Source organism: Acipenser ruthenus, chromosome 27 (genome assembly GCF_902713425.1).
Source record: "Acipenser ruthenus chromosome 27, fAciRut3.2 maternal haplotype, whole genome shotgun sequence".
NCBI lineage: Eukaryota > Metazoa > Chordata > Actinopteri > Acipenseriformes > Acipenseridae > Acipenser > Acipenser ruthenus.
This window is the reverse complement of record NC_081215.1, coordinates 6,199,399-6,222,900: the sequence shown is the minus strand read 5'-3', so window position 1 is coordinate 6,222,900 and position 23,502 is coordinate 6,199,399. Positions and strand designations below refer to the sequence as shown.

At 38.3% G+C, this 23,502-nt stretch overlaps 1 protein-coding gene across 4 annotated transcripts in view; it reads left to right on the top strand.

Annotated features, from left to right (window-relative positions):
* The first annotated feature begins 4,594 nt into the window (after positions 1-4,594).
* LOC117431946 (alkaline phosphatase-like) overlaps positions 4,595-23,502 on the top strand; it is a 34,030-nt gene continuing 15,122 nt past the window's right edge. The window contains exons 1-3 of one of the 4 annotated variants that reach the window (XM_059002029.1): positions 4,595-4,754; positions 21,453-21,623; positions 22,776-22,895. In XM_059002029.1, coding sequence (XP_058858012.1) covers positions 21,554-21,623; positions 22,776-22,895 — 190 coding nt within the window. In that variant the 5' untranslated portion in view covers positions 4,595-4,754; positions 21,453-21,553. Of the gene's footprint in view, positions 4,755-15,496; positions 15,638-18,742; positions 19,061-21,452; positions 21,624-22,775; positions 22,896-23,502 lie in introns of those variants that run through there. The other 3 variants (XM_059002026.1, XM_059002028.1, XM_059002027.1) reach the window with 3 other exon arrangements.

Sequence of the window (23,502 nt, the reverse complement as noted above, 5' to 3'; positions counted from 1 at the left end):
ATCCTGGCACGCACACACCACCATGCAACCCCTGCACGCATACACCCACCATGCAACCCCTGCACGCATACACCCACCATGCAACCCCTGCAAGCACACACCACCATGCAACCCCTGCACGCACACACCACCATGCAACCCCTGCACGCATATACCCACCTTAGCAATTCTTTGCAAAATATATTTTCGGGTATTCAGCCCCATTCATGTCTATGGCAGTGTTATAAAACACATTTTCAGGCATATCTCTCGAACCCGAGCACGTAGAACCACCATTCAAAGTGATATAGACTCAGGGGAGCACCCCAAACCACCCCCTAAAAAGGTGTGGTGGTTCACCCAAAAACTCATGTCATGACGAAAAAATTCACTTTGCCAAGCCGTCCTGGCATTTGAACCATGAAAATGGTGACTCCTTGTGCGGGGCCCCATGGGGCCCCAACACAAAAAAAAAATCAAGTTCCTAACCCCCACAGAACCCGAGATACGCCCTGTCAAAAATGTCCAAAAACTACCCTTTTCGGGGTCATATCTCCATGACCCCAGGGCCTAGAAACCGGGTTGAACTTCCTAGGGTCATGTCTGGGGGCCCTGTTTCACAGGGAGCAACCCGTTTTCAAACGCTACATTTTCAACAAATTTTCACATTTTCAGCATGATGGCATGTCAAGGTTGCATTTCCAATAGCTTTTGAGCTCCAGGTTGGCAAAAAAAGTCTAAACTGGTGTCCTTTCTAGCTGGGGACACGTCACTTGGAGGGATCGACAGGGGCCCCGAGGTGGACCTCCATACCGATTTTCAAGTCTTGGGGACCCCCGGAACCCGAGATACAGCACCCTGAAAAATGTCTATGGGAAATCCCATTATAAAACCCCTTTGGGGCAACGCCCACCATCTGGCGGTGGGGTGGCGTTTGAACCCGTGGCCGATGTCTTTCTTTAGCTAAGACTCTTGTGCACGCAAAGAAGGCCCAGGGGTCGTGGAGATACGGGTACGATAAGAGACCACCCCCTTCCCTATGGCAAATCCCATTATAAAAACACCATCGGGGTAAGGCTCAGCTAATGGTGGTCGTGGGTCTTACAAACTCGAAGGAACCCATTTTCTTTAGCTAAGATTGTTGTGCATCTAAAAAGAGTACAGAAGCACCAATTTAAGTCCATTCCAAGTGTTTTGTGATCACAGTATCAGCCTGAGTGTATTGGAGCACAGTTTTGCACCAAAAGCGAGGGGAGGCGAAAAAAAGCACTATATACCCTATTCTTTAAGATATCACTTTGCAGTGCAAATTTGAGGAACGCAACCACTTAGCAACTTGCAAATTGGTACTGCAATTTAAAGGCCTGTAGTGTCAGACTGGTAGTGCCTAACTGATTCAAGTGTTTTTGGAATGATTCTTGCAAAGACTGATTTATAAGAAAAAAGAGAGATTGACAAACAGCATTTTGCTTTATATGCAGAAATTGGCAACTACAAGAGGGTGTCAAACAAGCTGTGAATGTCCCAGGAGGACATCTGAGTATGAATCCAGATGCTCGCAGTACCTGTTCTTAGATGTCCGAAACCACTGTATCGCTGTATAACTGTATAATAGAATATCAGTGTATAACTTTGCTGGGTATTGCAGTGTATGCTGGGTATCAAAAGGCCTTCAAACTTTTACAAAAGGCCGTCAAAGTTACAAAAAAATAGGTGTGCTCTTAACCCAATACTTGTCTTTTAAATTCTGTGCATCCAAATACTTGTAGTTAAAAGTTTTAAGAATTAAGCTTACTGTTTGTTGTTCTGTCCTAAACCAGCAGTTTTTCACCCAGATGTATTAAATAAATGGGGGGGGGGGGGGGGGGTCATCAGATTATTCTCCATTTTATTGTAACTGAAGGGGTACTCGAGCTGAAACCTCTAGATAGAAGGGCTACAGTTTCAAAAAAAGGTTGAAACCCCCTGACCTACAGTATAAATGATCAGGAATAGATAAGGGAAATGCTGACTAATACAATACAATAGGATTTATTTGAAGTTGTTGAAGGGCACTGGTCTCTTAAACCCAGAAGTTCTGATAAACTCCTATGCCTCACTATATATTGATGGACATTACATAAGCAAATGAGATGACCTTTTTTTTTTTTTTTTTTTGGTATACTATGTTCCTAAATGTTTTCTGAGGAGAGTAAAAAATACATTAACTTTGATTCATGTACTCTTAAATGAATTAACGGTCCAGTTTATGGTAAACTGTGCATGCATGACTTAGAAACTCGGCTGTCAGCTAAGCAGAATATCTCAAAAACTGGCCTGAATTCGAAAATGCAGAATTCGGAACGTTATCTGAAAACCAGAGCAGCCCAGAAATTGGGATGTTATCAAAGCGGCCCAGAATTTGGGACGTTATCTAAAAACCAAAGCGGCCCAGAATTTGGGACGTTATCTAAAAACCAAAGCGGCCCAGAATTTGGGACGTTATCTAAAAACCAAAGCGGCCAAGAATTTGGGACGTTATCTAAAAACCAAAGCGGCCCAGAATTTGGGACGTTATCTAAAAACCAAAGCGGCACAGAATTTGGGACATTATCTGAAAAGTAAAGCGGCCCAGAATTTTCGACGTAAATGAAAACAGGGGCAGTCTAATGTAAAACTGTGATTACATTAGAGATAAACTAATGTATCCTGTAACAAAACTGCAAGAGCGTATATGTTTTATATTAAAATATATCGCAAAAACGATTATAGATATATGCTACTTGAAAGAAAAAAGTACACCACCACAGAAAGCCAATTCTTACATTCATGCATAATTAACATGATAATTTATATAAAGTAATTCCTCATAGTTTGTAATATCAGTACAGTGTAATACCACATCATATTTTAATGGTAAGGTTGTGGAAAGCAGATCACTCTCTCTATCTGATCACAATGTTAAAAATGCCTGCACGCTTTTCCACTCGTGTGACGACATATTCATGTGACAGACATGGACCAATCAAAACGCGAGACTGTTATGCGGTTCCATCCCAAAAACCGGGCCTGTGTCATACCTGTTTGTTACTAAAGTACATGTTTGTTTACATGAAGTAATGAAAACAATAAAGCAAGATAAATAACAGTTAGCAGACAATAACAGTTATTCTTTACAATTATATATAATGCAGCACTGTTTGTTTTTCATGTTGTCACATTAAATGGTGTTAACTGAAGACTGTACTTACGGTACATACCCGGATATTGTATTAGGTCTTGAAGACATATTAAAACGATTCTATTAAATATGTTTTTTTTTTAATACTAATACTTGTATTTACAACGAATGTATTTATGTTATCTTTGTACAGTGGTTAAAAAATTAAAATAGAAACACTTTCCGTAACACTAGGTTGTAGGGCCACTAACAACAGCCAGGACGTGACAGGACTGCAAAGCATTTAAATTGATCTGGAGGGACAGATGCACATTCATCAACAAAGACAATGCTTATATACAGCAGTGGTCTTTGAAATGGAGTACAATTGGTGTGTTGCCCATTGTAACTGAATCTGACTTGTAGTGTCAATGCAATATGAATTCATGTAGCAGCATACATGATAAGAGTGGGAAGAAATCATAGGAAAGTTATATGTAGGAGATATAAAGTCCTACCTTTTGATAGAGGACATCGAGATAATGCTGTGTATCGTTTCTCCAGTCAAATATTGATACATTTCTTACTTGCAAAAGAAAAACGAAGGAAGAAAACACAAGTCTACAAAAAATGCAAACGACAGAAAGTTCTACCGTCCCTTCGCATCATTTTTATTTTTGCTTTAATTTTGTTAGTTATTGTAGTTTTATCTTGAGGTTTATGTTTTTGATGTTGTAAAAATTAGGTAAATGGTAACGTGATAAACATTTACAGTGCAGATTATTTTTGATTATTTAAAATAATTTTGCCGAATTGAAAACGAATACGTGTATTTCTGAAAAGATTCCTAAATACTGTCTTTTGATCCTATGCATTCAAAGACTTATAAAGTTTTAAGGATTACGGTTTCGTATTGTCCTAAACCACCAGTTTGTCAGTCCCAAACGGTTGTGATAAGTTACGTATTAAATAAACAGTAAAAAAAAAAGTAGTAATCAGATTATTCTGCCTTTTATTGTAAATGTGGTACCATTCAGTGGAGCGAAAATTGTTTTTTTTTTTTAAGTTTGAAAACCACTGATTTAGATGATTGAACAGAACGGTAAGCAAGTATTTTTTTTAGCATGCACACAAAAGGATAATCTATTCTGGGATACTAGAAAGCAATGGTCTTAAACAGATGCCCATCATTATATTGCAATTTTTTTTTTTTGGGGGGGGGGGCAAAAGTGATACAAATAATAGCAATCAAAGCCTTTTTACATAAAGAAAACCCACATGAAGCCCCCCTTCACTACATGTGCAGCGTGGGTACCGGTTCATAACAATAGTACGTTGTTGTATTTGCCAGCGCGTCGGCAGGGGGAGCCAGTGGTCTCCTTGTGAGTCCTTTTTGGTTCTACTGCACAGTTAGCTGGGTTCCCTGCTGCTCAAGACCGACCAAAGCCGCCAGGATAAAAGGGTCGAGAATTGGCTGATTCAGACATACAAGCTGATGTGTGATTGTTCAAGAGCGCTCCTGCAACCCACCGACTTTTAGCCCATCTCTGGAGTATTAAAGCGGGTTTATGAACGGTAGCTAGAGTCTATTGCGTAAAAAGTTTGCAAGAACATCATTTTAATGAGATATTTTCAGGTAAGTTTGCTTTTTCAAAATATATTTTTGGGGAACACACTATATTTTTAGTCTTCTGTTTGAAGAAAACATGAACACATAGACTATAGCATTCACATTTTTTCAGTTTCAGTTACATGCAATATAATACTATCGGTATTTAGATTTAAAATTAAATGAAAACGTTGAAGTGTTTGAAAACCATCTCTCTCTCTCTCTCTCTCTCTCTCTCTCTCTCTCTCTCTCTCTCTCTCTCTCTGGGACGCTTTATTGTACATTCCCTTGGGTTTTATTGATCTGAACACTTAAAAGACTGGTTAAGTAAATACTTTCTAAAACAAATGAATATTATAAGCTACTTATTATCAGAACCGGTGTGGTGTTATTTTGTGGTACCATACGCGTTAAAACGTGGTACACTGTTGTGCTTGTGGTACGGGTAACTGAAGGCTACTGTACACACCGGTACTGTAAATGCATTTCATATCACTGGAATGTATTCATTTTTTAAAGCAAATCCTATTCAAGTTAGCTGACTTTCAACTCCAGTATTGAGAAATAGATTGCCTAATTTGTTTTATTTTGTCAATAATGTTTTTTTTTCATAAACGTTTGATTTTTTTTACAAAAAAGCCTTTAAAACATATTAGTTGCCTTTAAACCGGCTTAGAAGTGCTAAATACGGTTAGCGTCCACACTACGCAGCGTTTAGTACCGTTCGAGAGAACCGGACTCGAGACCTCCTCCGGAGTGTTGGCGGCATTTGTAAGCTTGGACCAAAAAGACGCACATAATGAGCCGTCTTGCCTAGTTTGGCAAAAGCTGTTGCAATTTACAACAGGTAGCGTCTTTAAAGAAATGGCCACACAAATTGACTCCAATTCCTCTGCTCTGTATTGCATAAACTATTGCCAGAAACAATGAGAAATCTGGCGACTGCCTTTTCTGCTAAACCGTGAAATCAGCGGTAGAACTACCCTTTGTGTGCAGAATGTGTGCTGAAAGCACTGATCAAAGTTGACAAGAGTCAACCATATTCAGTTGTTTGGAAAATTAACAAAATGATGCTCCAGTACTGAAAATGATGTGGTTTCAATCAGACAGTGCATCAGTAATACTATCACAGTATTATGATGTAGGCTATGTTTACTTTATATTATAATTACATGTACCTAAGACTAACGGACAAAATATATGATCATGTCTAGTGAGGTCAGTATTTTTGTAAGGTGTCCGTCATGTAACATGACTGTGCTGGCCCCTGCATATGATATGTGTCATTACACCGTGTAACAATTTTTTTTTTTTTTTGGTTCCTGGGTAGTAAGTGTAAGTGATATTTTGAAATTTACCTATTTTCAATGAGAAAACGGGCGAATCTGTGTCTTTTCGTTCACATAAAGTCAGAAAAAACAACATATGAATCCAAATTAACATGTATTTCTACTAAAGTAATACAAAAATGACTACAAAAGATTTAGAAGTGAGTAGTTTTTCGAGATTTACGATTATACTGTAAATCACTTTCACGAATCAGCCCCCAAATGTAGTCTCCCATCATGTTCTCGTTATACTGTCCTTGGTAGCGGCGTTCAAAGTCCAGTATATCCTGGTGGAAGCGCTCGCCTTGCTCCTCCGAGTACGCTCCCATGTTCTCCTTGAATTTATCAAGATGAGCATCAAGGATATGGACTTTGAGGGACATCCTACAGCCCATTGTGCCGTAGTTCTTCACCAGAGTCTCAACCAGCTCCACATAGTTTTCGGCCTTGTGATTGCCCATGAAGCCCCGAACCACTGCGACAAAGCTGTTCCAAGCCGCTTTCTCCTTACTAGTGAGCTTCTTGGGGAATTCACTGCACTCCAGGATCTTCTTTATCTGTGGTCCGACGAAGACACCGGCTTTGACCTTTGCCTCAGACAGCTTAGGGAAGAAGTCTTGAAGGTACTTGAAGGCTGCCGACTCCTTATCTAGAGCTCTGACAAATTGTTTCATAAGGCCCAATTTGATGTGCAGCGGTGGCATCAGCACCTTCCGGGGGTCCCAGCCGTACTCATCATACTTCAAGGCGTCCAGCAAGGTCCTGATGATGTTGTAATCCTCTTTGAGGTGCACCGAGTGAGCCAGGGGAAGAGAGGGGTACTTGTTACCATTATGGAGCAGCACGGCTTTGAGGCTCCTGGATGAGCTGTCAATGAAGGACAGTATAACGAGAACATTATTATTATTATTATTATTATTATTTATTTCTTAGCAGACGCCCTGTTGTGTGAAATTTTAATTACTTTAAATTTAGAAGGAAGTTGATGTGGAGGTAAATAAGACAATTACTACACAGAGTAATTCCAAATAAGGTCCGCTTTATTTCACACCCTTGATACAATAATAGACAAACACACATACAAGAATATATTAATCAGAGATATAATATACTCATAGAGACGCAACTGAACTAATTCTTACCCTTCCAAGCAGATCGGGAGAGCCCCTCGACCCTGGTAAGAGAAAGCAGCTGTCTCCAAAAATACCGAGCAGGACTGCGCACATCCTCACGGCTGACTCTCACCAGAGTAGGGGAGGAACCCGTTCTTTTATAGCTTACCAAGTTAGGCTTCTGCGTGCGAGAGAGTAATTGGCCAGATCACTTTCTCGAGGCTCGCCCTGTGAATCATTTCTGTAAGCTATCCCTTTCCCATAACATTCTGAGAAAAACAAGATAAATTAGCAGTACAGAAACAAGTTAGATAAGCAGTACAAAAACAAGTTAGATATGCGGTACAGGAACAAGTTATACAAGCAGTACAGGTTATTACAGGGCAAGGGCACAGATGGACTCGAACGCATTTCTAGAACTTTCTAGAACATTTTTTTTTATTTCACGCCCTTATCCAGGGCGACTTACAATCGTAAGCAAATACATTTCAAGTGTTAAGATGGGAGATTACATTTGGGGGCTGATTTGTGAAAGTGATTTACAGTATAATCGTAAATCTCGAAAAACTACTCACTTCTAAATCTTTTGTAGTCATTTTTGTATTACTTCAGTATAAATACATGTTAATTTGGATTCATATGTTGTTTTTTTCTGACTTTATGTGAACGAAAAGACACAAATTCGCCCATTTTCTCATTGGAAATAGGTAAATTTCAAAATATCACTCCTAGTCACAAAAGCAAAGTTTGTGGGGAATAATAGCCATTTTCTATACTTTTGAGGCATAAGCAATTAGGAAATAACACCTACTACCCAGGAACAAAAATTATGTGACATAGTGTTATTTAAGTTGAATTAACGCAATTATATCTGTTGCCAAAAGTTTTCCAGCAGCCTGTAGAATTAACCATAAAGTCTAATGTTAATTCCAATGCTACGTTAACATATTGAATTACATACTGCTTTGTAGTTTTTTCATATAGGCTACTTAACGAAAAACTGACATGAAATAATACTGCCAATATGGCTTTCGGTAGACTTTTGCGATATAATTTTGTAGTTTATTTGATTAAATGGTGTTAAATAAAATATCGAAATTATGCTCATGTAGATGTTTTTTTTTTAATTACTGTATGTCACAATCCTAAAATGATATGCAAAGTTTTTGGCCCTAGCTGTAGATTTGATTGACATGTGTCATTAAGTTTTAATTACGTGCAGTGTCCCGGTAGGATACATTTTTTATCCACCCCTGTCGAACGTATTTTTATATGAATGAATTAACCGAATTTGGCCTGTTTCCATCACAGTTGTCGAGGTTTTTTTTATACGCAAGAGATTTAGCGCATTAAAAAAAGTTTAATGGAAACATAGTTTGTGTCTGACCTCAGGTAACTGCAGATACAAACAGCAGCCTCTTGTTTGGAGAGTGCGCATAGGGGACATTTTACATCAGCGCATCTTTATCTGAGTAACCACAAGTGTCGGGTGGGAACCAGCAACCCTGGTAAAATGAATAGACTAGCAGGTATCAGGATTGGACTGGTCACTGTTGTTGCCAGCCAATACTAAATAGAAAGGCGAAAGTAGTACTTCTGGAGCTAAACTGAAGACGTTGTCAACTAAACGAGCCATTACAGGCTGTGTGGTAACCTGAGCTGACATTCTACCGAGGTCAAACTGACGTTTCAAGCGATAGCTGGCAGTATTCATATGACTGCTTGGTATTTAATATTCAGCCTCCAAATCTATGTTACACAGCAAACCATCAGAGAAAATCAAGGAGTCTCTTGTACTTTATCAGAATTTTTACATGCTGATGCCGAAAAGCAACCAAGGTCTGCCCTAATAGCTAGTTACAGCCATGATTACAGCATCTGCAGCTGTCACTGTGAATAACATAGACTTAAACCATGACCTCAGACACCGAATGCTCAAAGATTTCTGTTTTGGGTTTATTGCACTTCAGTTGAGTGCCAGTGCACTGTCACTCTTTCATAGGAAGATTAGGACTAGGTATTTTGCATTGACTGAAGAAAGATTAGGATCACAAGTAAATATATACTGCACTGGCATGATTTCTACCCTACTATATTACAGTTCTGCGGAGATATGGTGTTATGATCATAGGAGCACGGAAATGGCCTGTCACTCTGAATCTTACACATGCTTGAACTTGACATAGAACTTGAAATGAGATACCTGTATGAGCAGTTCAAGTTGTAATATCAATGTTGTAGTTAGGTTGTTCTTGAAGTTAGCCAATGATAGTGCCTTGCTTACCTTTGAAATGATGTTGGTGGTAGTAGTAAACGGTATAAGCGCCATCACCATGTTAAATTTTAACCAATGAGAATGCAGCATTTGGTTTTGACAGGTCCCTTAGCCAATCAGTTCCAGTTCCGGTCATATGTTTGTAGTCTTTAAGCAATTCCGGAAGTCCCACCCTCCCGTCCTGTAACGTTTTGTAGTTTTAATGCAAATATGGAAATCCCACCTCCAATCCTGTCACGTGTATGTAGTTTGTAAGGCACTTTTGGAAACCGTGTTCCATGATGGTAGTTTATCACATTAAAATGGGGAATTAAACAAAGGTTTGGGGTATTATTTTTAAATGTATTTAAGAGTGAAATGGGGAAAAACAAGGGGAATACATAGAAAAATAAAATAAGTTTGAAAACAGGTGTATATAGTTTGTTATATTTTTTATTTCAGAAAAATAAACAGGGGTGTACAGTTTGTTATATACTTTATTTCAGAAAAATAAATGAGTTGGTAAAAATGTGGAAAAAGAAAATAAAACAGACTTTAGAAAAATAAAAATAAGTTTGAAAACAGGGATATACAGTTTGTCATATTCTTTATTTCACAAAATAAAATAAGCAGTAAAAAAGGGTATAGTGTTGAAAAATAAAATGAGTAAAACAAAAATGTGTAGTGTTGAAAGATAAAGTAAGTTTTGAAAATAAATGGAGCAGTAAAATGTTAAAAACAAGGTTACAATGCGTGTAATTCAAACATGAAAAACAGTTTAAAAGCGGAGAAATGTGAACTGTTAAAACCTGCAGAGAACAGAGAAGCGTGTCTTTTGAAAAAAGGCTAAAAATGTGCTAAACCGTTTAAAACACTTCTTAACCACCACATAAATAAATAAATAAATAAATAAATAAATAAATAAATAAATAAAAATAAAATGTAAGAACCTGTATACACGGCTAAGTTAGCATTTTTTAAAACCTTATTTTACACAGCTTGAGACCAAAGCACTTGTAAAAGAAACACACGGCTCTTCTGAAATGCGCTACAAAGGGCCTTGAGTTGAAAACATTTAAAAAACCAATACACAAGAATACAAACCTTGACTACCTGCTGCTGCTGCTGCGGCGATGTTAGACTTGTTACAATGTATTTGCTTAAATAAAAAAAACATTTTTTTAAATATAATGTTACAAACCCTAATTGTGACTGCGTTTGTCTGTGTCTGAGGGAAAGAGAACACTGCTGTACACTAAACTGTGCCCCGCATGCAGCTAAGGGCGTCGCTCGAAGATAAGAAACTAGGGGGCCCAGGCACTGGCTAGCAGCATCTCTGGTCAAACCTTTTCAGTGTCCGAGCTTGTCTGTATCTAACTGAACAAACTGAGGGAGAATTGCGAGTGTGGCTGGCAGTTCCCCCGGTGTGCTGAGGGCGTTGTGGAAATGCCACTACCTCTTCCTGTCATGTGTTTGTAGTTTTTACCTCGGTTAAGGGCCATGTGTGTAGTTTTAAAGCAACAGTTTTAAAGATTGTAGTTTCAAGTCAATTTTGATATAAAGAAAACAAATTGTTACCGTAAAATGGTAAATAAAACTAAAGTATAGAGTTGTTGTTGTATTTTTTAATTTATACAAATAAAATAAGGCATATGTTGACCCAGCCGTGCAGAAAGATCAGTTTGGGTCTCTCTTGGCAATGCTGGAGCGGCCTGTATGCTTATGCAGAAGTAAACGAACACAAAAGTTTTCAAAACTACAGACTGAAGGATTATCAACTGAACAAAACAGTCGTTAGGCACGTATTTAAACACTTTGAAACCCAGTGTTTATGCTGAAATGCACGGATCATGAATGTTAAGTTTATTTCGTTTAAAGCTTAAAAACGTCAAAAAAAAAATGCTACAAACATTGACTATTAGCGATCATATTTTAGACAATTTCCAACTTTGTTACAATGTATTTACTTTAAAACAAAAAACAGTTTTAAAATAAAATGCGACAAACTTTGGCTGTGTCTATTCTTGTGTGAGCATGGCAAACTGAGAGACAATTGTACAAGCGCCAGGGCCCCCTCATGAGCGAGGGGCTGGGGATTACACTGGCCTGTGGTGATAGGCTATAGGTGATAAGTGACTGGTGTGTTTTATTGTAAGATGCTGTACAAGAGTTTGCTGTAATTCCTTTAGGTAGAATGAGAACAGTTTCAAAGAGGGGAATGGTAAACAATTTATAAGTTAATTAAAACAAGAATTGGTTGTGTTGGTGTTTGTGTTAAATTAAAAAACAGTCATTTATCGTATAGACAGCTCCTCTCAATAATGACATGCATTTGTAATGACCTGAAGTGCATTACAAACTACATACACGTGACAGGATGGGAGCTGGGATTTCCATATTTGCATTAAAACTACAAAACGTTACAGGACGGCAGGGTGGGACTTCTGGAATTGCTTAAAGACTACAAACATATGACCGGAACTGGGAGACGGGACTTCCGGTCGATTCTGATTGGCTAAGGGGACCTGTCAAAACCAAATGCTGCATTCTCATTGGTTAGAAATTAACATGGTGATGGCGCATGTAGCGTTTACTACTTATAACCATAAAATAACATGGTAATAAAATGATAACTGCCAATGGTTTCTGCTCTTATATAATAACTGGTAGTGGAGTTTATACTTACATGGAAATGGCCTGGTTGTGTTACCATGTAATTACATCAGATAACAACATGTTGTTCAAAGGGCCATTTCCCTGTAATTACACGGTATTGTCGAAGTAAGAGTAGGAACCATCTGCAATTACCCAGTGATTACATTGTAATTACATGGTTATTCATGCCCCATAATCTAAAGCATACAGATAAAGACAATTATAGACAGAGATTCCATTGAAGCCATCATTGGCATCTCTTGTGGAAGAGACTCCATAGAGCAGGAGTGTATCCTGGACCTTGAGGAGGGAATGGAAACTGCTTGTGCCGCAGGACATCCTCCTGGCTGAATACACAGTGAAGAACAGTTTGGAGAGCCCAGAGTAACCGAGTCCATTGGTGGCTTATTTAACAAGGCAACACATTTGGCTTACTTCCTAGTTAAATACAGTGCAGGCTTTGTGCTCTTACTGAGAACAAAGTGGGGAGCCCTAGGCAGATAGCTGGAGAGGAAGCAGTCAAGAGCACAGTTTAAGTTTAGAAACCTTTCTGTATGTTTGTCCTTGTGTACAGTATAGCAGTTTTCATGCAGTGAATCCCCTCATACCACTGAGTAATCTACAGTAGTACAAGCAGCACTGATGGGCCTGCTCCTAATGTAATGTTTGTGCTGGTGCATCATCAATATCAGACTGCTGGCAAGCCCAAAGACAGATGGCTGTATACTTGTTATAGACCCATCACCACAAAAAATGTTTGGTTTGACATTATTCTTAATGCAATGAATGCCAGAATTCTAGCTGCCCTAAAACCTTGAAAGCACATAAAACTAACACAATCATTCCAGTAAGTCTTAAATGTATTGTCGTCATTGCGTAGGTTTCACATTTTTCTAAAGGAAAGACGTAGTCATTAAAGTGAAATTGATTTTTGAAAGCTTTTAGTGAAGAGCATTTCTCAGTCACATACTTCAGTGCTACATTTTTGCTTCACCGCAACACATCTGAAGCGATTTAGGGGTATATTTTAAATGTGTTTTCTTTCAGTCCTACTTGAAAAGAGAAAAACACCTTTTAATTTTACAAAACTAAAAGCAAACAACTAAGCTATATATTTTAAGTTAGTTAAAGACTACAGTAAAACGCTTTGAAAATATGGCCCTTAATATTTAACGCCCTACAGACTGGATGCCAGCCCAGACCTTTGCTGTTCCACGTGCCCATGGTGTCCCTACACCGCCATTGACTGTGCTATGGCAGGTGTTTCTACATTGTAATCTTAAAATGAAATGGAACATGTGAATAATTCCTGAAACAAATTGTGCCTCTGTTTAATGTTTCAAAGCACTTAAATACCTCCGCTATTGTGACATTATTAAGATAACCAAGCAGTCCTTACAGAAAGCCTCTGATCTCTTGTAGACCCTGTGATCATGGAATCAAACCCGGTCCTATGCTGGAAAGAACAATCAATCTGTTCACTCGTTGTATATTAAAGGCAGACAGCAAGATGATTTAACTAGAACTTGTAATGCTGTACCCAGTATCTTCACACATGATCAAAGACAAATATTTACAGCCAAGCATTTCAGAACATTGCGTAATTTTTTTTTTTTTGTAGTCTGTTTTTTATCTTTAGATCAGTGTTTTTTGTTTTTAAAGGTGCAGTGCGCCATTCTTTTTTAACTATTATTATTATTATTATTATTATTATTATTATTATTATTTATTTATTTATTTTTTACATGTTTTCATTTAATTTTGAGTTGCATAAATAAGTCTTCAATTGATATGACATGCTAACAGACAATAGATATGCAATTGGGGTGTTGCAATTCTGTATTCATATGCATGTTGAGTTTATTAAAACTTATATTGGTAGTTTCCAACTGAAACAAATATTAAGACCTATCAAGGATCTTCCTATTATTATTTAGTCATTTAGCAGACACTTTTATCCAAAGCTTCTTACAGAGACCTGGGGCTGAACTATGCTGTCACTAACAATAGGACCTCAGTTTTACGTCTCATCCGAAAGAGCTGGTTGATCTCAAAACTGTCAAATCAAGCCTTAAAGGATTCCAATGATTCTGTATCAAATACCTGGCTGGGTAACCCATTACATGCAGCAGCATTTCCTTTTAGAAGATGGCCTTAGATGACCTAAGAGCGTGTGAAACCTACTGGTGAAACATTGCATTTCAGTAGACATCTGTGGCAAACCCGTTTCTAGTTAGGGTGCAGAAGATGCATGACAGGTTAATTAAACTGTTTATATCATTGACCTCAATTTTATTGAGGAAAATACTGCAACATACTTCGCCATTTCTTTTAGCTGGCTACCACTGTAAATTGGTATACATTATTCCTCATGTTTTATATCCTGGAACTCCAGCTGTTTGAGCCGTTGACTTGCCTGCAGGGTGCTTTGCTCTTGCAAGAATCTGAGGCTTCATACATTTTCAATCTTGTTTTTGAATAATTTATGATGCTAGATAAATTGACAGCGCTGGTAACAAGGAGGAATGGTATGCAGTAGATTACAAGTAGACCTTTGATTCTACAGTAAAGCATTTTTGGTTGAAAGTGTGAATAAACCGATTAAACTCTGGGCTGGGTGTTTTAGTAGCTTAAACATAACTGACTTTCTAAACACAACGTACTGTTATTATTTGTTTATTTAGCAGATGCCTTTATCCAAGGCGACTTACAGAGACTAGGGTGTGTGAACAATGCATCAGCTGCAGAGTCACTTACAATTACGTCTCACCTGAAAGACGGAGCCCAAGGAGGTTAAGTGACTTGCTCAGGGTCACACAATGAGTCAGTCACTGAGGTGGGATTTGAACCGGGGACCTCCTGGTTACAAGCCCATTTCTTTAACCACTGGACCACACAGCCTCCTATACTGTGACTGATATTGTAATATTATAAATGGAATCTGTCTGCTGCAGTAAAAAAAAAAAACAACAACAAAAAAAAAACGTCACAGAGGCTCCCATTCACAGGTGACTTGTTTATTGTTATAACAATCTGTGATTGTGAGTGCTTCTTCCGCGACCATTAGAAAGGCATACACAATTTCCAAATGAATCCAACTTGTCGTTTGCAAGGTGTAAATCGAGAGCAGTCACAGAAACACAAGAAAACATACTGTATGTAAACAGTATGTGGGCTGATGGGTTATTTACCTGTGGCGCTGCAGTAGCTAGCAGATTTCATGCTAATCCCTGTCGGGTATTATCTGGCTTCCATGCTGTGACACTATGTCTGGGGCTGGTTAATGACAGCACACCGGGAGGAGGAGGAGGATGAAGCTGTTGGGAGTCTGCACGGCTGGGGAGATCTCTGTCTCGCACTGATTAAAGGCCCCCTGGCCCTCACTTTTCCCCTCTCCCCCACACCAGCATGTTTTCTCTGGGGCCGCAGGAGGTCGGAGTCCTGCTCACCACGGTGTTCTCCGGTATCCTCTTCTCTGTGGTTCTGGGTTTGCTCTGCTTCTTCACCTGCAGACTGGCTGTGAAAATCAAACCTTTGGGTACGCCCATGAACTTCTGAGAGGTAAAACGGAGTGCAAGCTAGGTCATTTCCTGTATGTATTTTGTTTTATTTTATTTATCAATGAGATTCTACAAAAAAAAGCTTTACAATTCCAATGAAATACAGTACTATGATATTCTAACCCTTTGATTATGAAAAGGCAGAGATAATATCATTATCATACGTACCTTTAACAATTGCTGTGTTTATTTTAGCACATCATAGTCCTTTACAGTCTCTTAATGAAAAGTCTTTCAGTTTCCTTTTCTGCAGCCTCTTTAAAGCAGGAATGTATTGAACGCGTGCCTGTTTACATCAGTTTACAATGCACATGTTGAGCTAACTGTATGAAAAGTATCACCGCTATACAGTAATATACACTTACAATATCACATTTAAACAAGGTAAATGTAATGATGCAGCATTGGTAATAGTTTTTATATTTTGCAATTGAATACTCTTAGGCGGAATATCCAATTAAACGATATAGACTTAAGTGGGGTAGACTGTTCTGTGTGTGTGTTTTAAGTGCCCAGTTTGTGAGTGTGTCGAGAGCAGCCCACGTTTATGACCTTACTGACCAATGCCTGCACAGCTCATCCCCTTTTTTACCTTGCTCAGCTTTTATCTCCTTATGTCCCTGGACACCAGCCCAGGTCATCGAGGCTGCTGGTGTTTAAGATTTAAACAGGACAGATTTGGTGGCTGTTCTTTTGGCTGTGTGGTCCCAACCTGGTTTGGAATTTGCTGACTGAAAGGATTAGAGATAGCTGTTCTACTTCTGTGTGCAACAGCATAAGCCAGAGCAACGAAGTGTGTCTTAAGTTTGGACTTGTAAAGCATCATGACGTTGTTTTTCTTATGAGCTTTTACTGTTAAGTGCTGTGGCTCTATGTAAGTGTATGTATGTATGTCTGTATGTATGTATGTATGTATTATTATTATTATTATTATTATTATTATTATTATTATAAGTATGAGAATATATAAGAAAGAAAGAAGTGCATACATAATCTTGGTGTGATTAATTAATTGATGCCCATTTAAGAAATGTATAGGACTGCTTCAACACATGAGCAAGACTGCGACTCTTTCAAGACGGTGGGCTGAAGGAACATGCAATGAACTGCTACAGCCCTGAGATCACCAATAGACATTGTGCTGTTTGCTGAAAGAAAAGGGGAGTTCGAAGCCTGAGACCGTGGCCTTCAATGTATCATATCTTTTCTCTTATGAGATAAAAAAACAAACATTGAATTAAATAAACAGACTAAGGATTGTTTTTGTAATACAAATCTGGAGCACCTTGTAAGAAGCTTTCATATTTAACTGTGCCGTTGTGTGTAACGCAGCGTGAAATGTTTTCCAGATCTTCTGGTTCACCCAAAAACCTCCTCTAATATACTACGAAGCAGCGATTCATATGCCACCTATCTGCCAGACTCAAGCAGCCACTCTGTGCGGCTTAATGGTGGTGCATTAGCTGAAGTAGTTTCGAAAAGGACAAAACAATCCCATTACAGCATACCATTATAGAATGTTACCCAGAACTATCAGTGTGTTTGGAATATAATAACTGTAACCCAAGTACAGAGATGGAGAAATGGATGGTTCCAAGGTTAACTGTGGTAATTGTCGTTATTTTGGCTATTAAACCTTGCTTTGCTGCATGATTCAGATCCTATTAAATTGACCTTGATAGCAGCTCATGCAACTCAATAGCACATAATCCTTAGCTCCAACAGCTGAGGTCAGAGTTAGAGCTGAGCCTGTCTGTCTGTCTGTTTATTTGTAGTGCTCGATTTCTGTCTGTGTGCTTTCTTGTTTTTAATGAACTGAGCTTGGCAGTTCAAACTGTACCAATCTTTTACACAATTGTGGAATGGCCCCCTCGAGTCAAATTTCCATTTACTCCTCTCTCAATAGCACTAGCAATGTCATCACTGGCTCCCTTTTGGTTTTTGCTTGTATTTCACACTTGCGTGTGGAATGTGCCGATATTTTAAAGACAACGCTATAGAAATAAAAGTTTCTGCTGCTGCCTGGTACCTTGTCACTTCATGTGTTCTCATTCAATCTCACTCAAGTGGTCAAGCAGCAATCAGACCCTGTGTTCTAGAACAGGATTCAGCAGTTTCGTCACTCAGTAAAGAGCCAACGATTGTCAGCACAGTAAAAGGGTCAGAGCATGGGCTGGAGCGATCACCACACCTGGGGTGAAATGAGGTCACCATTTAGTTTTTTGGTTTTTCATTTTTTGGGGTTCAAAAACATTTTTCCTGGAAAGTGGCATTGGAGAAATTGGAACATAACCAGAATATATCTTTGTTCCCCCCAGCTCGGAATCCAGCTGAGGTCCTAGAAGTGAAAGGTGACTGTTAACTCCACCATACCACCAAGCGTACTCCTTATCCAGTGGTGCTTTGTGACAAAGAAAGGACAAAACAACTGCTGATAAACAACAGTGGGATGAATAAGGAGAATATCTATCATCCACATGTCCTAATATCACATTTCTTAGCTGTTTATTATCCTATTATGTGTGTTTCTAGATGATTCTCTACAGTGCGTGCGTCGTTCCCCACAATTATGAAGGCACAAAAAAAACATTATAAAATGGCTTAAATTAAATGCTGTGATGTAGTAAGGGCTAGAGCCGAATCCCGTATTTAAGATCAAAGTGTGTCTTGGTCAACATCTTAAAAAAAAAAAGTTAAGGACATCAGGCCAAATAGATATTCAAGATTTATTTTATAGTCAAACGCTGACAGAAATTAAATAGGATTGTAGAAATAAATGTATGATAATTCATTGTCGTGAATCAATTTTCTTTACAATCTCAAAATCTCGATCTCTTCGGCCGCGGTGATAGTTACTGTACCGCTCCGAGCTGGGTGGTTGAAGGCACTTGACCTACGGTTTTGTGCCTCACAACGCACCCAGGAGTGCGTAAGATATGTCCTACTGCACACCCTGTAGTGAGTTATTGCTTACGTACCTACGTCACGCATGTGATACGTCCGCGCTTAACCCTGGAGATTGAGAGGCTGGTTATCTGCTTTTTGCTGCAGCAGTAAAGAATTTTAATGCTAATCCCTGCTAGGTGTTATCCAGCTCTCCCCGCTGAGTCCGCTTCATTTCTAGGGTGAAATAAGGACTGGGAGGTGCGACAAGAAGCTGTTTAAGTCTGTAGCACTCAGTAACTGACTCAAAAAACCACGCCGACCCCCTCTCCTGTTTCCACCGCACCACCACCATGTTTAATCTGGGACCCGCGGAGGTCGGATACGTGCTGTTCTCGATCTACGCTGCTATCATGACTGTCGTGATTGTTATTTTGGCGTGGGCCACCATGTGTAGAAAACCTGTGAAGCAGTAACCCCTTGGGAACCCCTGCACTCTCGAGTGGGGTGGGGTGGGGGGGAGAAATGGAGCGCAATGTAGGTCAGTCCATCGCTATTTATTTCTGTATTCGTTTTTGTCAAAGAGACTGAAATTTTTGAAATAATTGAATGGTTGATGCTTGATTAAGAAAAAGCTCAGAGGAATATTATCAAATGGTTTTTTTTTTTTTTGTATGTGTTTGCCATGTCAGGAATGTAAGTTTATTTTATAAGATGTATCTTATTTTTTTTGACATGTTTGAATAGCTGATACGGTGATATCTTGCTGTTTCAATGTAATTCGGTTCATTCACAGTTCGGGTGTGTTGATAGTAACTTGTACTTTACTGTGTAATGTCTTTCAATGCTTTATCCATAATTTAAAAAAAACACTAAGAAACTAAGTGAACTTGTGAAGTTGACAAATGTTTTGGGTAGTACCTTCATCAGTGTGAATTCACTACCCTCAGTATTTCACATCTGATTAATTGCGTTATTTTTCTCTTTTGTGCAACATGTATGAGTTTTTTTCTTCTTAAATTGGATAACTGGTGTGTTTTGTTTTTGTTGTTACAAATCTGGAGCACCTTTAAGAAAGCATTCATATTTGTGCTGATGTGCCTAAAACATGCATCTAAAAAACAAAAATGCTGCATTAACCTAAACCTATACCATAGCGGTCTCTCCAGGACCACAAAGCAACAATTAAAATGTCATCAGTCTGTCAGACTTAATCAACCTAATCAAGCTTTGTACAAATCAATGGTGGTTCATTGGTTGCAGTCATTTAAAAAAAAATAAAAAATCATTAAGCCAGTGTATTACCCACAAAAATGTTAACCAGCACTACCGTAATTTTCAGAATATAACATCTTTTTACAGCCCGTGTATAACTCATATGAAGCATCTTATAAACTACCCTAGCAAAAACATAGTTTACAATATAGAACACTATAACCCAAGTATACAGCACATCTCAAATATAACAAGTAACTCATATATAACTCACAGCAATGCAAAGAGTGCGCCTTATACTCTAAAGATGATGGTATTAGACCACTGTCAGGTATTGATATTCTTCCATTTGTATTCTTCCATCAGTGTATACGCTATTTTTCACAAATATTGATACACTTAAATGGAGTAAATGATTAAGCGGATTGGTGATCTGCGATGCCAGTTCTTCTTATAAAATATTACTGTACTGGTAACAAAATGCATTACGCTACAGTGCTAAGGGTTTACTGTTTCTTTAATTTGATTATTATTTCACTTGAATAAAAAAAACACAGTTTATAACGTATTTTATTTAAATGTACAGTGGTAAACAAGGCACAGTGATGCACATTCAAAAAATAGCTTTTTACTTTCAAGAGTGAAGTGGAAATGATTTTTACTTCAATGTTGTACCTACTTTGCAGACAATTTACCATTTTCATTCTGAAAACGGTTTTAATTCTCGTCACACATCTATGTGCACTTGAAAATTGTACAGCATTATCACAGTCCTTTACAGTCTCTTAATGAAAAGTCTTTCAGTTTCCTTTTTGCAGCCTCTTTAGTGCGGTCATGTAGATCAGTTGGTAAGGGTTATAAAATGTAGGAGGCGAGGGGAGACAGTGAACAGAAATAGAAGGGGTCAGCAGTAGTGAAGGATCTGTAGATACAGCATGTCTTCACATAACTCGTAATTGTAATCCTCTTTAAATATTGACTCACTGCATGGAGCAAATCCTATTAAAATGACCTTGATTTAGCAGACACAACAAAATAACACAATCCTTGTCTCTGAAGAACAGGATCAGTGAGAGATCAATCTTATTTGTCTGGGTTGAGCTTTGTGTTCTTTTTTTTAAAGGGTCTATAATTTGCAACCAACAATACTTTAATGTGTCTCATTTGAACAGTCCACTCTCTGTGAGCTAAGTTAGTTGAAACAAAAACACATCGATTAAAATGTCATCAGTGGTAAAGCAGACCATTTCATATTCGTATGGCCCAGGTTAGAATTAAACCCATGTACAAACAAACAAAAAAAAATAATACAAAAAAATGTGTTAATGATATTTAAAAAAAAGTTAACAAAAGCGAACATATTTAGGAGTCACGCAAATGCTTAATTTTGTGTGGCTACCAAATTAGTTTTCTTAATCTTTTCTGAAATCAGAGACACCACCCGTTCCATGTTGTGCTGTGTTTCATAGAATAGACTTTTTTTTTAAAAAGGTACTATGAGGCTAGCAGTGCTATCATTTATAATTTATTCCTGAGGATAGTCCATCAAATGTTTCAATCATATTACAAAATCCCAAGAAGGCCGTTTACCCTTCTTTTCAATACCTTACGGGTATTGTAACTGATGTTAACTGTGCCTCTTTCTCTCTCCAGCTCAGAACTCTTGTTTTGCCTCAGCTGACAGTCTTGGGTTAACTCTGGTTTTGTTTTCCCTTCAGCGTACAGAATGAACTGATCTTCAGATAGTAGTTAGAGTTGCTTTGAAGAATATACACATCTTGCATTAATCGCTTTAGGAAGTTGACTGGTTGAGGACAGGATGAACGGAATAGCACTACTGTTCTTTTCCAGCTTCGCTTCCATCTGTGCAGCAATTCCACAATTCCCTGGTGAGTTTCTATTACGTTTCATTCAGCATTTCTGTGACTTTAACAGGCAAAGGCAAACTTAGAGAAGACAATATTAACGGTATAAAACTAGCAAGAAATCTCACGGAACAATATTGTAACTGCAAGTTGTATTACAATGTTACAATTCCTTTAATCTTAGAAAGTTTGCTTTTGCCCTTTTGAATTAGTAAAATTAACGGTTTCCAGCTCTTTGAGATAAAGATCCTCATAAATATGTTGCAGTATGTCTTAACGCTTACTGCAAAGTTTTTTAAAAAAAATACACAATGATACCATTATAATACCAGAAGCTTTGAAAGGCTAGTGTCTTCTGACCTGCTTGCCACAATTTTTCCCAAGTGTGGAACCCACTTAGCTGTGACACAGAACAGCTGCACAAACCTGCTCATCTACAGAGCATTTTCAGACTGTTTAATTCAGTCCTTGGGGAAGCTGAGGGGTCTGTTCCGTGACTGGGCAGCTGCTAAAACCTCTAATGTTCTCAGCTGGAGTGTGATCAGACCACTGTTAAGGGAGTGAAAAAAATATATATTACTGTACATTCAAAGTTGATAACTCCATACATTGTTTTTCCAGATATAATCGGTGCTGGAAATATAATTAAAACATCTTGTTTTCATTTACTACTCAGCTTGAAATGAAAAATATATCAGTTACTTCTTTCGTTACATGCATTCAACTAGCTATCTCAGAACGTCTGCCTCACTGGTTCTAGAGTTTTTTTTATTTAAATAACGAAGGAAGTAACTATCATATGCTGTGCAATTCCGAGTTAACTATTTTTCCATTTCAGTCTCACTAGGGTGTGATATTCAAATAACTGAAATGTAAACTACTTTACCATATCCACCTTTCTTTAACAAATATAGCAATGAGACCCTTATAGTGTGTTGATACTACCATCACTCCAGCACAGCAGGCTTGTCTTAAAAGTCTTTTCATTTTACGAGTCAGACATTTGGACAAAGAGAGCAATACAAGCTGGAAAACACAAGTGTCTTGACCGATTAACAACGTCATAAACTAGCACTGTTTTGAAGGCAGTGTGTTCTTAATATTGGACCAGTTCAGTGCTAACTCTGCAGTGTTCAGGATACTCATTTGTGTGTTTACTTGCTGCTGTTGTTCCAGAACAAGAGAAAGAGCCCAAATTCTGGAGAGACTGGGCTCAGAGAACCCTCACGAAAGCTCTTTCCCTGCAACGCCTCAACACAAACATTGCGAAAAATGCCATCCTTTTTCTGGGGGACGGTAGGTTCTACTGACTTTAACAATGAGCGACGCTTGCATTGTGAAAATGAAGCCTTTGGCGCAGAGCAAGTTGTTTTCTGATGCTGGACCAGGGTTCAATCCTCTGTCATTACCTTCAGTTATTACACTATGTAACACAATTTTTGTTCCTGGGTAGTAAGTGTTATTTCCTAATTGCTTATGCCTCAAAAGTATAGAAAATGGCTATTATTCCCCACAAACTTTGCTTTTGTGACCAGGACAGTGATATTTTGAAATTTACCTATTTCCAATGAGAAAACGGGCGAATTTGTGTCTTTTCGTTCACATAAAGTCAGAAAAAAACAACATATGAATCCAAATTAACATGTATTTATACTAAAGTAATACAAAAATGACTACAAAAGATTTAGAAGTGAGTAGTTTTTCGAGATTTACGATTATACTGTAAATCACTTTCACGAATCAGCCCCCAAATGTAGTCTCCCATCATGTTCTCGTTATACTGTCCTTGGTAGCGGCGTTCAAAGTCCAGTATATCCTGGTGGAAGTGCTCACCTTGCTCCTCCGAGTACGCTCCTATGTTCTCCTTGAATTTATCAAGATGAGCATCAAGGATATGGACTTT